The sequence below is a fragment of the Gymnogyps californianus genome, chromosome 12, assembly GCF_018139145.2.
Source record: "Gymnogyps californianus isolate 813 chromosome 12, ASM1813914v2, whole genome shotgun sequence".
In the NCBI taxonomy this organism is placed as follows: Eukaryota; Metazoa; Chordata; class Aves; order Accipitriformes; family Cathartidae; genus Gymnogyps; species Gymnogyps californianus.
In genome coordinates, this window is record NC_059482.1 from 15,314,737 (window position 1) to 15,330,011 (window position 15,275).

Below are 15,275 nucleotides of genomic sequence, written 5' to 3' on the forward strand. Positions count from 1 at the left end.
AGTCCAACTTTTAACGCTAACAGTTACAGGACTACAAACGCTATTACAAGCAGAAAAATAAAGCAAAGCAATTCTAACTTAAAATTAAGACCATCATGTTTCTCATAGGAGTTGCATGTATTGTCTTCCAGAATGTTTCATGAGAAGATCAGAGTTCATAAAACTGTCCTACTTGATTTCTTTGAGTTTTCAGACCAAAAAGAGTTGCTCTTACGTGACCATGCTCATGCTCCCGCCTCTTCCGCATTAGAGGCAGGTGTCTTTGACATCTGAGCAGTACCTCTTTCTCAATTCACACTAATCAGACAGCAGCAACTATACTCAAACCTAAGTATGGAAAGTATGGAAAGGACTTGTGTTATTTAAAATATTTACTTTCCTTAGTTCACACCTACTTAGCTGGAGCCAAAGAATTTCTGAGCTAACTCCTCTAGTAGTCTAATTAGACTATAGCATTAAAACCTTACCAACAGAAATAACAGATTAATAGACAAAATACTTCGTCATGACATGCACTTTCAGGACCAAAATGCTCATGATTTCATCAGTTTCAGAATTCTTAGGTCACAACAGATTCCTAAAACTATAGCACTGATGGATGACTCTTATCCTTGTGCTTTCCTGTATAATTTTTCACTGCTGTGAAAAGTACTAAAGCTATTTAAGAACATTAGTTTCCATTGAAGCGAACACAATTATCATTTCTAGCACTCAATTTTTACATCAATGTTACAGTGTAGAACAAGTGATAAAAGTAGAACTAATCGATTTATTCTTTAGGTATACTCCCCAAAGTTATTTTCTGCAACAGATGACTAGTCTGGAGAGCCAAGTTTTATCCTAAAAGCCTCTTTATTAGTCTACCTGTATTCCAATACCTCAAATCTTCTTGAAGACCAGCTTGAATAACTCAGGGTTGAGAAGAGTCCCTTCCATTTTTCCTCCCCCTCTGGAATGCACCGTACTAGTCTCAGAGTTCAGAAAGGAGATAAACAGACAACCGAAACTATGTCCCACACGTGGAATATCCCATGTCCTTCATGACCAACTAGCTATGAGCTTCCTAACATCCACTCATCTGCCACATTAAACAAATTAAGTCACTTTATCTATTTATTTAGCATGTGAGTAAACTGCTTATTACAGAGAAAAGGTAGTATTCACCCAGACTGGTTGAAATAGAGACTGAAAAGAGAATATTAGAGAAATACTGTATGTTTACAGTTACAAACGAAATGTGAGCTTATAACAAAAGTGCCACCAGTTCACCACAGGAAAAGAAACTTGGTTCTTTTCCTGAAGAAATACTTAGGATGCTTTGCCTTTCACTACAAACGCTATTGTTTCCTGTCCTTTTAAAACCGTGCAGAAGAGGAAAGAAGGAAGGTCTCCAGCCTTTTAATTTCGCAGAGGAAGCCGTGGGATGAGCAAGAGTCCCCCCCACTCTTTGCTCCCACCGGACTAGGGAAGAGGGAGACAGCAGCCTTCCCAGGAAACGTCACAGAGGGGCACCCAGCGGCCCATTTACTCCGGCAACCTGTTTCCCGCGGCGGCCGGGCCACCCGGGACGCAGGCAGAGAGGGGCGCCGCTGGGGGCCCGGAGCGGCAGGCCGCCCCCGCCTCCCCCCGCCGCCGCGGCCCAGCTGACCTTCGCCGCGCCGGCAGCCGGCGCCGGGCCCCGCTCCGCTCCCGCGAGCACAAAGCGCACCGCGCGGCGAGGCCGAGCCCACAAAGGGGCAGCCCCGCGGCCGAGGCGGCGCAGGCCCGCGCGCGGCGGGCCCTCCGCAGCAGCCGGGCCGCCGCCTCGGCCTGGCGCACAATAGCCCGACAGAAGGGCTCGGAGCCGCCCGCCGCCGCGGGGCCGCTTCCCTCCTCCCCTCGGGACCCACAGGCCCGGCCGGGGAGGACAAGGGCCCGCCGCGCCTCTCTCCCTCGGGCCAGGCTGCCTCAGCCCCCGTCGCAGGCGGCGGCGCGGGGCCCAGCCGCCAGCAGGAAACCGGACGCCCGGTCTGCGCTTAGGCCGCGGCGGGGCCTTGTCCGGACTCTCCTTTGCGGCCGCCGCGCCGGCCCCGCGGCCGCGCCGGGGCCTTCCGCGGGCGGCGGGCGGCAGCCCCGCGCAGGGGCCGGGCGGGGAGAGGGCCCCGCCGGGCAAGCCGCTCTCGCCCCGCCGAGGCCGCTCGGCCTCCCTCCGCGGCGCGCTCACCTGTGGGCGCTGGGCTGGGCGGGACCCCGCTGAGGCGGCCTGGCTCCCCCGATCGTGCGGGCTGCGGGGCGACTGGCTGCGCCGCTCTCGCCGAGACGCTCGGTGCCCGGCCCGACCGCCCGATCCGACCGCGCGCTCCCTCCCTCTCGCTGCCGGCCGAGGAGACACCGCCACGGGGGCGCGCCAGCTGCGGCGGAGCTCTCCTGCCTGCCAGGCGCGCTCCCGAGGCGGGCGGGCAGCAGCGCGCGGTCGGCAGCGCCCCCCGCGCACGCGCACCCGGCAGCGACACGCGGGCCGGGCTGCCCCGCTCCCGGCACGGCGCGGGCCGGCGGCGCTGCGGAACAAAGGCCGCTCTGCTCCGCTCCTCTCCGCGGGGGACCTGCGCAGCTGGCGGCCGGGTGCCAGGGGCCTTCAGGGCCCTCCGTGCTTTCACTCCTTTTCCCGGGCCCGGGGAGAGGCCGCCTCTTACCTGTGCCGCCGCCAAGCCCCGCCAGGGTCACCCGGCTCCCCTGCGGCCTCGAGAGCGAGCGAGCCCGGGGCGGCGCCGCGTCCTGGGGCAGGGAAGAGGCCGCAGGCCCGGCCTTCACCCTCCTGCGCCCGGTGGGTGGTGGCAGCAGCCCCTTCCAGGTCAGCGGGAGCACTCCTGCGCTGAAAGCGAGTTTTTTGGCACACCAGCGTTTGCGGGGTCAAGGCCTCAAAGGCCGAACTGAGGTCTGTCACAAGGGCTATTAATTCTATTTTTAAAAAGGAAAGAGCCCTCGGAAGTGGCCTTTCTTGCAGAGGCCGGTAACATCCAGCACAGGAACATTCTGGTGATTTTAAGGGACTGCTAACAACAAACCCCTCCCCTCCACTCTCTTCCTCGTGAAAGACTTTGCATAATTCAGGTTAGGCCCCCGTCCAGCAATGCCCTAAATACATACGTAACTTTCAGCACATAAACTGGATGAAATTAATGTAATTACTAGCATGCTTACATATGCTTTGTTACATTAGGACCCTGTTAATCTACTGAAGCTATTCAGAGGTATGCCAGAGGAGACCCATTGTTTATTTTCGGTAAAATATTTAAAAATACATATTTGCTATCTTATTTCAATTTTTGAATGACTGAAGCATTTTCTTGGCTAGTTTAATTGGTTATCCAGATGGTTCTCAAGATCCTCCTCATTCCTTTTGATGGCCAGAAAGCACTTCTTTTTGTATAACATTCTTATGTTGAATCTGCCAAGTCTGCTCTTACTCAGAGATTTTTGGGATTAGTTTTAAGGCAGCTTCTCAAAAATACATCACTGTAGTGATGCAGTAGAATATGTACCGAACCCACTATTTAAGAATCCTCCCAAGTATAGATAATATCAATTATTTAGTGTCAAAGGATGACAACTATACGAGTACAACTTCTTTGCACATAATTTTTCCCTGCACAGCTTGTAGCTATGCAGTGGTTATTGAGCCTTTTCCTTTAAGTATTCATGAGGAGCGATACACATGGCAATGACTGCCAACCTATAGTTGGGTTGACTTATTGAATACTTAAGAAAATATGTTATGATTAAGTAAAGTATTATCTTTGTCCTGGATAGGAAGGACACAATCCTGAAGCAACATGTTATCAATATTAGAGGTTTTTTTTCCACCTTTGATTTTAGTACAGAGTAGGGCAAATCATTTGATGTATTTTTAAACATATGAAAGTCTGTTCAGTAGTGGAAACTTCGAAAAAGGTAGTCTCCTATAGACAATGAGGAAAAAAGCTTCTACAATAGTAGCAGTTAGTATTTTTAGATATGAGAACCAGAATGCTTATCAGTTTGGGTAGTCTGTGTGGTTTTGTACAAAGTATCTCTGTGGTTAACGCTTTGATCCTGCAACCACACGCTAACTTTTTGCAAAAAAAAGGCAAGCTGACAGAGTCTCACAGTCCTGTATCAGATCAATGCATTGCTAGTTGGTCAGTATTACTAAGCATTTGCGTTTCACTGAATAGAAACTAGTAATTAAGCCTAGTTTCTAATGGATTTTTCTCCTATCCCTCTCCTCACCACAGGAACCTCCCACTTCACTCCCATGTTCCTGCTCACATTACCTCTGAAATGCCTCCAGCTTGCCCACATGCCTGAACCCTTTGCAGCACCCCAGCACACTCATGCTGGTAACTGACAGCTGCCCCAGAGGGAGCATCCAACACAGCTGCTTCCCAGCTGTGTGCATACACCCACTGCTCCATCATCCAGTTCACATCTTCAAGCTTTCCAGCTGGCAGACCAAAAAGTTCATGTTTCCCTCCTTCCCTCAATAGGACCACTTATCTCAGTTTTCCTCCACTATCCATCATTACACTTTTCAAGGAAGTTACAGGAACTTCAGTGTCTTTGAGACTCATTCTTCCCTCAAACTGGGGTGAAATTAGCCCACAGGTTCAAAAGTTAGTACAGAGGGCTGACTGGAATAGACCCAAGCTTCATTACTGTAGGAAATGAGGGTTAAAAGGTCTCGAAGACACATTAAGAGGTCATCTAATCCATCTTCGTGCTCCAAGGTAAAATCAGCTATGCCTTTGTTATTCCTGACAGATGTTTGTCTAAATAGCTCATAAAAATCCGCCTGCAGTAGAAATTTTTAAACCATCCTCTGAAACCTATTCTAGTGTTTGTCTGTCCTTACCATTACATTGTTTCTCCCCATGATATATAACCTAAATCTCCCATTATAATTTTAGCCCATTCTTGAAACACTTCAGTGAACACAGAAACACTTTTTTTCCCTTCTCTGTTTTTGAAGGCTTTAATCTTCAGTAAATTACATCAGTTCCTTTCCATCTATAGGTCACCACTGCAAGGCCTCTGATCATTCTTGTCTTTTCTCTCTGCATACTCTGCAACTGCTCCTTTTAGTCTTTTTTGACTGTAGTTCTGGGAACTGGACACAGCACTCCCAACTGAGGCCCCTTTAAATGCTGAGTAATAAAGGCTGACGCTATGGGGATGCCATTAAATTATCAGTATCTGTCAATATAATAATTGCAAACCAAACTTAGTTTTTTTAACATCAAGTTTTACTAATTATTAATGTATTGACATTACTTTTGTAAGCATTGTTTAATAGGAAAAGTACCTACTGTCACTACGGAAGTGTGTAATACCACTGTGGTTGATAAAGTTATATGTGTATGTAGGCCTATAGTTTAATGGGATTACTGTGTTTCCTTACTAGACAATAATGTCTGTAAGTCTTCAGTTTCATATCAAGATGTAATAAAATACTTTTTTCTCCTCTAAACTTTAGACAGTGTTCTCGTTCTTAGAAGTACTATTATTTCGTATTCATTTAGTAAAAGGGATAAACTAGTTCATACTATTTATGCGAGTTGCTGTAATATTTTACAAAGTTCATATATAGTATTATAGTATACATGAGATTTTAAGTGAAAAGTCATTAGTGATATTTTATGTTTCTGTAAAACACATTCTTTGTTTCAAGAATGAAGGGAGTATTACCAACACATGGCAGCATTCTTTTGAGATGTAGAAATATGATTACCAATGGATAAACTGGATACTCAAATTTTGTGGCTGGATCTGGTTTCTTGGGCAGAAACACTGCTTCTGATCATTCAAAGTAACACTCAATCCTAAGCAAAGCACCCAAACATAAACTCATTTCTAAGCTTGTCTGTAACAACACCGAAGCTAGCAAAAATACACATATGCTTAAGTGAATTTTCTACTTACAGCATTTTAAAGTCTCTAAAAGTAATGAAGAATTCCTTTTTACCCAGTTTTGAGTATCCTGTTCTAACTACTTTTTTATATCGAAATGAGAACATGAAGCCCTTAAGAAAATTGAGTAGTGTCCAACAAAACACACTTATTTTGAGACTTGAGTAAATGAAGTACCTGAAGGTAACATAGTACACTAATTACAAATTAGTGATTACACAAGTTACAAAAGGACATCTAAGATAATTGTTCCTCAAAGTACTAAATACAGTATGACTTTACAAGAAAAAGGCTGTTCTTCATATGCAAAATAATACCTTCTATTTACAAAAATACAAATAAAAATATTTTTAACCTTATTTTCTTCTAGCCAGTTAATATCTTCCCCATACATATGAGCACTTTGGATGCATTACTAATGATTTTTGCCATCCACAATTTCCCAGTATCTCAGAAAGGAAGATGACAAACTTCCAAAGTTTGTCTCAAACATCCAGGAGGGCTCTTAAAGACAATAATGTTGATTAAGATGGAAGAGCAGTTGCTGATCTCTACTGATCTCTTCATCCTGCAGTAGGATGAGTTTGGTTTTTTTAATTTATATTCTTCGCTGCCTAGGCTGCTAAACATCTCTATTCCCAAACAGTTTATTTAGGGACTTTCTGACAGCAAGAAAGTGAAAGAATAGCACAACTACTTAAAGCAGTTCATTAAAAAATAATCTTACTTTTTCAGGTAAACATCGCTAGCTGTTTTGTATGTTTGAGCAACACAATGCGTATAGTAACAAAATTCTGAGCTAACAAGAACTCCACAAGAAAGCAATTTTGGAATACGCTGAAGACCTGCTTATATAAACTGTTGAACTAAACCTAGTTTGTAAGAAAGTAATGAGATTCTCTGAAATATGTGCGATATCCCACTCTTAATCTGCAAAGCCTCATAAGTATACAGGATTGCTGACTCCAGTAATTTTATTGATAAATACTTTACATGACAAAAGGCTTGGGGATTTTTTCCTGCAATGCCACCTCTAACATCTGCAGCATTCAAGTGATTCCCTCAAATTTGGTTTCCACTAAAAAAAAGTAAAAAACCAAAACCTTCAAAAGTAAAAGCTAAAGTTTCGGACAGTAAATAAATAGAATCCAAAACTTAGTATTTAAAATAATAAATATTTCATTTTGAAGCTAATGTTATGTTAGACTGGCTGGATTTGATGGTCCTGATGTACCAGTTGACTTGATTGGATATACTCACAGAAACTATATGTTATAGTCTATTATTAATTGTAGTGCAGCTATATACTAAGTCTTCAAACACTTAAAAGACAGACAGCCTGAAAAAATACCAGACTGATATTCTGTATTTCATGATTATCATAATTGACTAATTTGACTGATCTCAGTTATTTTATAAAGAAACATTTTCCATTTTTGTTTTTGTTTGAATTTCATGCATTTGATTTATTTACCACTTATGTCCTTTTTCAGGATTTATAAGAAGCTGAAATTGAAAGAAGGGGCAGAAGACAGGTTTTATAGAAAGATTAGGAAGACAGAAGGTTTTTTAGTTTAGCAATGGACACAGTGTTGGGGAGACAAATAAAAAGAATCTTTTTTAAAGTGAAAAAGATACTAAATTATTTTTAAAAAGTTATTCTGGGTGGGAAAAGGTGCCTTGTTACCCTTTAAGTCATATAAACATATGAAAATATATTACAGAAGCATTTTCAGAACTGGAGATTTTAGACAATACCAAAATCTACTAACTCTTCAGAAGCACTATAAAAGTTAATGTAAGACTTGCCTTCTTCCCCAGCTTCATCCCTCCTGATAACGGCCAGCATCTTGACATTTTGTAGATATCCTAGCATACAGGAATCATAGGGTTAGGTTGCACGTATTTTTTCTTTATGTAGCAATTATTTAGAAAATACATTTTAATAATCTATCAACCAATTGTAGGCTATCTAATAAATCTGATAGGTCAAGGAGCTCCACAGAAATATTTCTGATCAGTATATTTCTAGACAATTACTACCTTGCAGTTTTAGGAGGGAAGCAAGCGGCTGTCTGCCAATGTGGGTGAAGTAATTAATCTAAATTCCGTTTTAGAAAACAAGCTCTGATTTTGAAGACAGAAGTAGTAAAGTATTAGCAACAGAAAGAGCCAGCACAAGCACTGTCCTCCTGAGGATCAGTATGAATCCAAGGAGAGGCTTAAGACTATCAAAGTTATTTTGCAAGAATCCATAACTAGTCATTAGACAAAATACAATTCCAGTCAGCCCTGACCTGTTTTAGATTCCAGCTAACTAAATTTAAAAACCTTTAAAACCAATTAAAATCTCCTGAATCATCCAGTTCTTACTATGTAAATATGCTGTCTTCATTTAACTCCTTCTGAGTAGAAAATGAGATGTGTAATTATATAACATTTAAAATGGTATAACATTGGAAAAATTCTGTGGACGTGTAGCACATGATACTATACAGAAATAAATTCATAACTACTTGGCAATTCAGTAAGTCAACTACAAGATAAAAAACTGATTTAAAAATAGTGTGAAACACACATAATAACGTTTCTAGTTTTGAAATTTGAATGTTTGTAAGGTTGAACAAGATAAGGCGTTTTTGAGGGTTTTCTTTTGGCAAGGTTTTTGGGAGGTTATGGCTAGGTGGAAGAAATTAGTCTTACACCATGCCCTGAAGAACAACATAACTGGACAGCGATAGGTAATTAGAAAGAATATCAAGTAATAAGTCGTCCATTAAACAGGGGGTTTTTCCCTTTTTTTTTTTTTAAAGTCAGAGACTATTACCAAATCTGAATTAGTTTGACAGATAATCTGTATATACAAATAATCAGGTGCCAGCTAAAGCCTAAACATTCTATAAAAAGTTCTGAACCAAACTCAACACATCTTTAGTTTAACACAGAAACAAACAGCAAACAGTGTAGGCAAACACCCGTAGCTGGCACAAATAAGTTAGTTTTCCAGGAGGTATACAAACATAGTCCCACACCAAGTACATTATAGGTAGTTCCTATCTAAATTCTTACAGTTTGTTTCATTATATTGTTACTCATGGTTCAGGCAAACAGCCAACATTTTGAGCCTTCCTAAAATGTTTCAATCAGGAGACCCGTATAGGATTTAGGTATGTCTTTGGCATAAGCCTATCTATTTATGAAACAGTTGCCTTGAACATATTGGAGGGAAAACGAGAGTGACATCATTTTCCTTGCTTACAAATCCCTTTTTTGCTTTTGTGAAATACCTCTGACAGAGGCTCATGGCTGCTCTTCAAGTTTTCTGATGAGAAAGCACACACTAATCCCCATTTCTATACTTGCAACCAATCTCCTGAGGCACATGATTAACACCTTGCTCAGATCCTGCCACGTCTACCAGTTCCTACAGTTCTAGCTTTTTCAGTATGCATGAATGTTGCATTGTTCCCCTGTTCAGACTTTACTTATTGACTGTACTCAGGCCTGTGACTGAACACAGTCACAAACATTTGCCAGAAAAAGAGCATTTTGAGAACACCTCCAAAGAAAATGGTCATGCTTCTGCCCTTTTTTTCCTCTCTTCCTCCTCTGTCCATACAAACAGGGACAAAAAGTCTCCTGGTTTTCATTTTCTGCATGAATCAGTAAGAATGAGCGCACTACTGTGGGGAAGCTTGGACAAAGAAGCAAGGTTTGCATTCAGCTTTAAATGAAGGGTGATTGGGGAGTTTTGATTTTTCCTTTTGTTAGTAAATTTTCAGCAGAGTTCTTGTGGTCACCAAGACATAAATGCAGCAAGATCATACAGTACAGCAAGGGTCCGCTTTATTCACATTCCTATTTGTGTTTAAAATGCATTTAAAAATCATTATCATTGTCAACAAAGTCTTGTCACCAGAAATACATCAGCAAATCATGTACTGGCTAAATATAACACCTAACATCAGGCATTCTGGAAACAGTACAAAGTAAGGATATTTATTATCAGGTATCCTTTGTCATGTAACATTCGTGTTAATTTTACTGGGAGTTAGTCTGAGCAGACACCACTGAGCGTAATGAGGATTATAAAATCGGAGGGGGCACTTCACTGAAGAGGCTGTCAGCCACAAAGAAATCCGATTACATGCATTATCCCTGACACTTCTGATTTACCAGAGAAGAGCGAAAATTACAAAAGACAACATTCTGTTTTGCACACCTGAGTACAAAGAAAGCTTGAGGCATTATAATGTTCTTTGATACGAATGCCTATTTCATACTGCACAAGTCTTTTTTCCTTCCTACTGTAATATCATTTACCATTGTAGCACCTCTTGTTTCCAGCCCTCTCCCTAGATTGCCGGTGCTGCACAGGAAAGCTTTTGAGTCGCAGGCTTCCTTTTATTCAGTGAGGTCATTATAACAGTGTTATCCCTGGTCTCAAGAGGAAAAAAAAAAAATTAAAACACAGCCTGGTTTGCAACAGGATAATTCAAAGAATGTAATATGACAAGAATAGGTTCGCCATCCCACTTAGCATGGTTACACTGACCATCAATAATGTCACCATAATTTTCCCTTCTAAAGATCTTGGGGTTTTAATTCCTGTTATTGTTTGTTGGTTTGTTTTTTGGGTTGGTTTTTTTTTTTAATTTCTCTCAGTTGTGTGGAGAGGACAGCTCCCTGGCTAAGGTGAAAGACTCTCTTTATAAAAATTATTAGACTTGATTCATTAAAGATTAAGCATATACACCAAAGTAAGCCCAAAATTAAATGTAAAATCTCTTAAGTAGTTATAAATAAATCCATACTTGTTTTGATTATTTTGCGCACTTGCTTAAAATGAAAAGCTCTTGGGAAGATCACACATTTACAGAGCTGCCTGAGAGAAAATTTATAGCATGTCAGCTGCATAAAGATATCATCTTCCAAAGTATTTTTGGGTGACATGTTAACAACATTCAGTAAGATGTTAAACAGAAATCCTTTGCAAGCTGTGCCTGTGTTCACTGTGATACTGCTAAAAAGTTTATTTCTCTCTAAATGAAGGAAAGCAAGCACATCATTTGAACATCTGCACAGTGAAATACACATTCTTTTTCACAATTACGGAGCAAATCCTGCCCTGGCTGGCCCAGTGGGGATGAGGAGAAGCATTGCATAGTGCATCCGTTATCACAGGGATCCTGCAGACAGGATTGGATTCCAACAGGCACACCCCAGGGAGGCACTTCAAGACGTGATAAAATACTATAACCCTGTCTGCCTGCATGGCCCTATATACAGTATTAGGGAAACCTACCATATCACCATCTTCTTATTTTAAATAATATGCAATTGAAGGTATATCATATCAAGCAGAGGTGTGTCACAGTCTCAATCTTGCTATTTCTTAATATATTATTGTAACACATGCTCCTTAAAAATTTGTGAGAAGAGTGCTAATGGAAAAAATCCCTAGTTTGTTCAGAAGAACATAAGCTCTAGAACATGGGAGTTTCTTGCTGCAGAACCATTCTTGCTGTTGGGCATCCTACACATTTAGAAACTTTGGATGAGTGGTAGGGAAAGCTACTGCCACAGCAATAAAATCAATCATCTCTGTATATATCCTAAACTACGCTATTCAGGGACCAATTTCAAATAAATTGACTCCAATAGTTTCAACAAACTTGTCTGTCCCTTTAGTTATCACATTACAGACAATAATTTTCACAATCAATAAATTTCATCCATGAGCTTCCAATAAACAGTCCTTAGAAGTGTATTACAATGGGAAGCCCTGGAATGTGACCTATCATGGTAACTAACCAAAGCAGAATCTTCCCCAGCTGCAGATCAAAGCAGCTGTAAAACTGCTTTTAGCAAGGAATTAGAGCTCATTCAAAAAATCCAACTAATTTACCCTATCAAAATTCTCCTCATCGTTGACTATAGAGCTCCTATAGTGCTGCATCCAAAGTTTTGGTTTATTGTTGTGGAGGGTTTTTTTGAGGCAGCGACAAATTTCAGTGTATTCCTGGAAAACAGGAAAGAACTTCTTGATTCCAACTACTAAATCTGCCACCCCTCCTCATTTCCAATTTAATTTTGACAATTTAGCTTCCTTTTACAATGACTGCTCTCTCTTGAAAAGGCTTGTTCCACTATTCAGGTTAAACTTTTTCAATTATGCATTGTGTTTTTCAGGGTTGCCGATCTTCCTTTTTCTCCTTAGTTAGGAAGTCCATGAAGAAACTACTTTAAGCCATGGCCACTTAACTTTTTTCCCCCTTTAACTGGTGTTTGCCATAAACTCCCAATTTTATTGTCACCTTCCTGATTGCTGTCTAACAATTAGACATTAAAAAGCAAAAGGGTATCTGGAGTTTCTATCAAGGAGAAAGTAGCCCTTGGGAATGAAAAACAAGCCATGGCTGCTGCACCTGCTGAATTCTAGTGGAAATGAATTTAATCTAGTTAGAGGGTAGACACTGGGGCTTATTAGTGCCAGAGGCCTTCTGAAGTGTGTACATGCTTATCATAAATCCTCACAAACTATTTTAAATTTAATTTATCTTTGTAGCTTTCAAGTTTTGTAACTTTGTTATAACATGGTGCTTAATGAAACCATAACAAAATCCTTTTATTATGCAAAACTTTTTTCAACACGTTTTTATACAGTACAAACTGACAACCAACACAAATAAGAACCGGGTGGTGGGGGGATACCTGTTTATGTCAGTACTGCTAAATACATGGTCTCAGCAACCTAAGCTTGCATGGGTCAAACCTGTAACCATATTTAAAATACAATCTCCAAAAGCTACTCACCCCAAAGAGGATGGTGAAAAGACCATATCCTAGAAAGGAGATAAATCTCTACAGATTATCAATACAAATTAAGCAGGAAGGTTATAAATTTCAATCTCTTGTGCTGATGGAGGAAAAAAGCAAGTAAAAAGTGAATCTTGCCCCTAAAATTCTTGGTCCAAGTGAGGCACTTTTCTAAGCCATTCTCAGTTTATCATGTTTTTACCTTGAGTTTTGAACTGCAGTTGCAATGACACCGAGATGTAAATATCGTGATCTGACTTAAGAATGTTAAAACACTATACAACTAACTAATTTCAGCCAGTAGGCCAAGAAATGCTGGTTTCTCTGCTTTTCAGATCAGTTACTGTATGCATTTTTTTTTTTAGTGCACCAGCAGAGATTAGCTTAGACCAAGTGCTATAACTACACACTATGACCCATACAGACAAGTTACAAGGCTAATGGAAAAATATAATTTACTGTTTTGGAGATCTGACAGATGTTTTTTCCTACACCAAAAGGATATTATCTACAACATAAACTATGAATAACGTATGCATTATACTGTGTTAGTAATCTACCAAGATTCATCTAGACAAGCATAATCTGGGAATACCCTTTCTAATAGGTTGCCTTTTGTAAATATTTAATACAAACACTACCAATCTTCCATGTTCTAGGATACCTTGAATTCAGACAATTAACAAGAAAAGTAAATAGGACCTGAAATCCTGTGTGTCTGTTCCCAAGAGCAGATTCTGTGTGTCCTGGGGGAAGATGGACTAGTCACTGCACTTCCCCAATTGCAATTTTTCCTTGTCTTCATGTGTGCATAAGACGACGACTGATATGTTTGATTCACTATCCTTGCAGTACCTACAAGAAGACCAGGAAAAATTCAACTCTTCATGACTGTAATTCATGGAGTAACCCTCCTGAACAACCAGGACATTAGAATGCTGATGGACAACTTCTCATCCTTTTGATATCACAACAGTTACCTACAAGCAAGCCCCCTGGCTAAGGCGTACATACACAGCCCACATGCAGTTGGCTCAGTTTCTGTGATGGAAGGCTGAATTTAGTTCTTTCTTCTATACAAACTGCAACTGACCACCTCTTCAAATTACAAGACACTAAAGTGTATTAGGTAAAAATATGTCAACTGGATTTTCAGAGATCTTTCTTTGATCACAGATCCCTTTACATAGCCTTAATAGTACGAAGTCCAGTTTCGCACCAGGCTAAGTTACACAGGTAATGCTTCTTTTATTAAATGTACCCATGCCTATAAATCCTAATCATATGCCAGGGCTTCAGTATGCCAGTTGTTCAATGAACATCAAGTTAGAAGGACACTTCCTGCCCCACAGAGACTTTTGTATAAGATGGGAGAGAGAAAAGAGAACACGGACAAAAGAGAGTGGCAAGACAATAAAAGCTAGCAATATAGGAAATAGTTACAGTATGTTGACATCCTGATATTTATCCTCTATTTTGTAGGCATGACCAAAAAAGAAAAAGGGCGGGGGGGAGGCAAAAGCTTACTGGGATTTGAATGAAAGTAACAGTTTTGCAGGTGTGCAAAACCCTCTTCCAAAGCATGAGGAGTAGCACAGAAAAATGTGAATATTTGAATTGAGTAATTAACTAAAAAGGCATGGATCCTACTGTGTTGAGGTTATTGGAGGAAGGATTTAACCATTCAGTACCATTCAGAGGTAAGACAGTAATGGAGAGGCTGTGAATGGATCTAAGAAGGAGGATGGTTTATTTGCTTGATGCAATACACAAACCAGAAGCATAGGAACCCAGAAAGGGATCATATTCTCAAAGTCACTGTCTAGGGAAAAAAAAAAACCCACCCAAACAAAAAAACCCCAAAACACCACACAAATGTTTTAGCAAGAGAGACATCAGCAGAGAGAAGTACCAGAATACATTCATTTATTATGAAGCGCAGATACAGATTCTTAAGAAATAAAGCTTTTTTTTTTCCTGACATACTGTATGTGTTGAGTAGTAGTGAATTATGGTACTGAGAATCAATCCTCACAATGTGGTTTTGGAAAGCATTTCACATTCGCCAGCTACATGTTTAAACAGAAGAATCCCCTGGCATCACCACTGGCTTACACATAGATTCACTTATACACTCCATTTTTCATGAGGTGCCCACATCAGCCATATAACGTTACTTACAGAGAAGCCTTACTGATTTTTCTCCACTGTTTTTTAGTAAGACAAAGCTTCTGTTTCCTCTGGGTCCTACCATTTCCTCTTCGTTACTTTATATCCTGAGGCACAGAAGAGCATCTGCTGCCTTTCATTGTATTCCTCTACTGGCTCTAAGGAGTAATTTTCATGCTTGGTGTATGCAAGACCTTCATTAGGAGAGATCCATTTTAGCCAGAAGACCTCTCTCTGGTTTGGGAAAACATTAGATTATTGCTTCTGTTATATCTCTGGCTTCATGAAGAAACTGTGTTAGGCCTTCCCCATTTGCTGAAAGTCTAGCCTGAGTTTCATCTTCCAAAGAAGCAGATCTTCAT

General features: G+C 40.8%; 1 protein-coding gene across 9 annotated transcripts in view; it reads right to left on the reverse strand.

Moving 5' to 3' along the window:
* Positions 1-15,275, reverse strand: part of SIAH1 (siah E3 ubiquitin protein ligase 1) — a 77,337-nt gene that overhangs the window by 20,058 nt on the left and 42,004 nt on the right. For 3 of the 9 annotated variants that reach the window (XM_050903779.1, XM_050903777.1, XM_050903778.1), the window contains exons 2-5: positions 13,447-13,599; positions 12,742-12,770; positions 10,249-10,367; positions 7,735-7,794 (exon numbers count right to left, since the gene is read on the reverse strand). In XM_050903779.1, the coding sequence (XP_050759736.1) occupies positions 7,735-7,774 (40 nt within the window). In that variant the 5' untranslated portion in view covers positions 7,775-7,794; positions 10,249-10,367; positions 12,742-12,770; positions 13,447-13,599. Of the gene's footprint in view, positions 1-2,203; positions 2,301-2,672; positions 2,738-7,734; positions 7,795-10,248; positions 10,368-12,741; positions 12,771-13,446; positions 13,600-15,275 lie in introns of those variants that run through there. The other 6 variants (XM_050903780.1, XM_050903782.1, XM_050903781.1 and 3 more) reach the window with 6 other exon arrangements.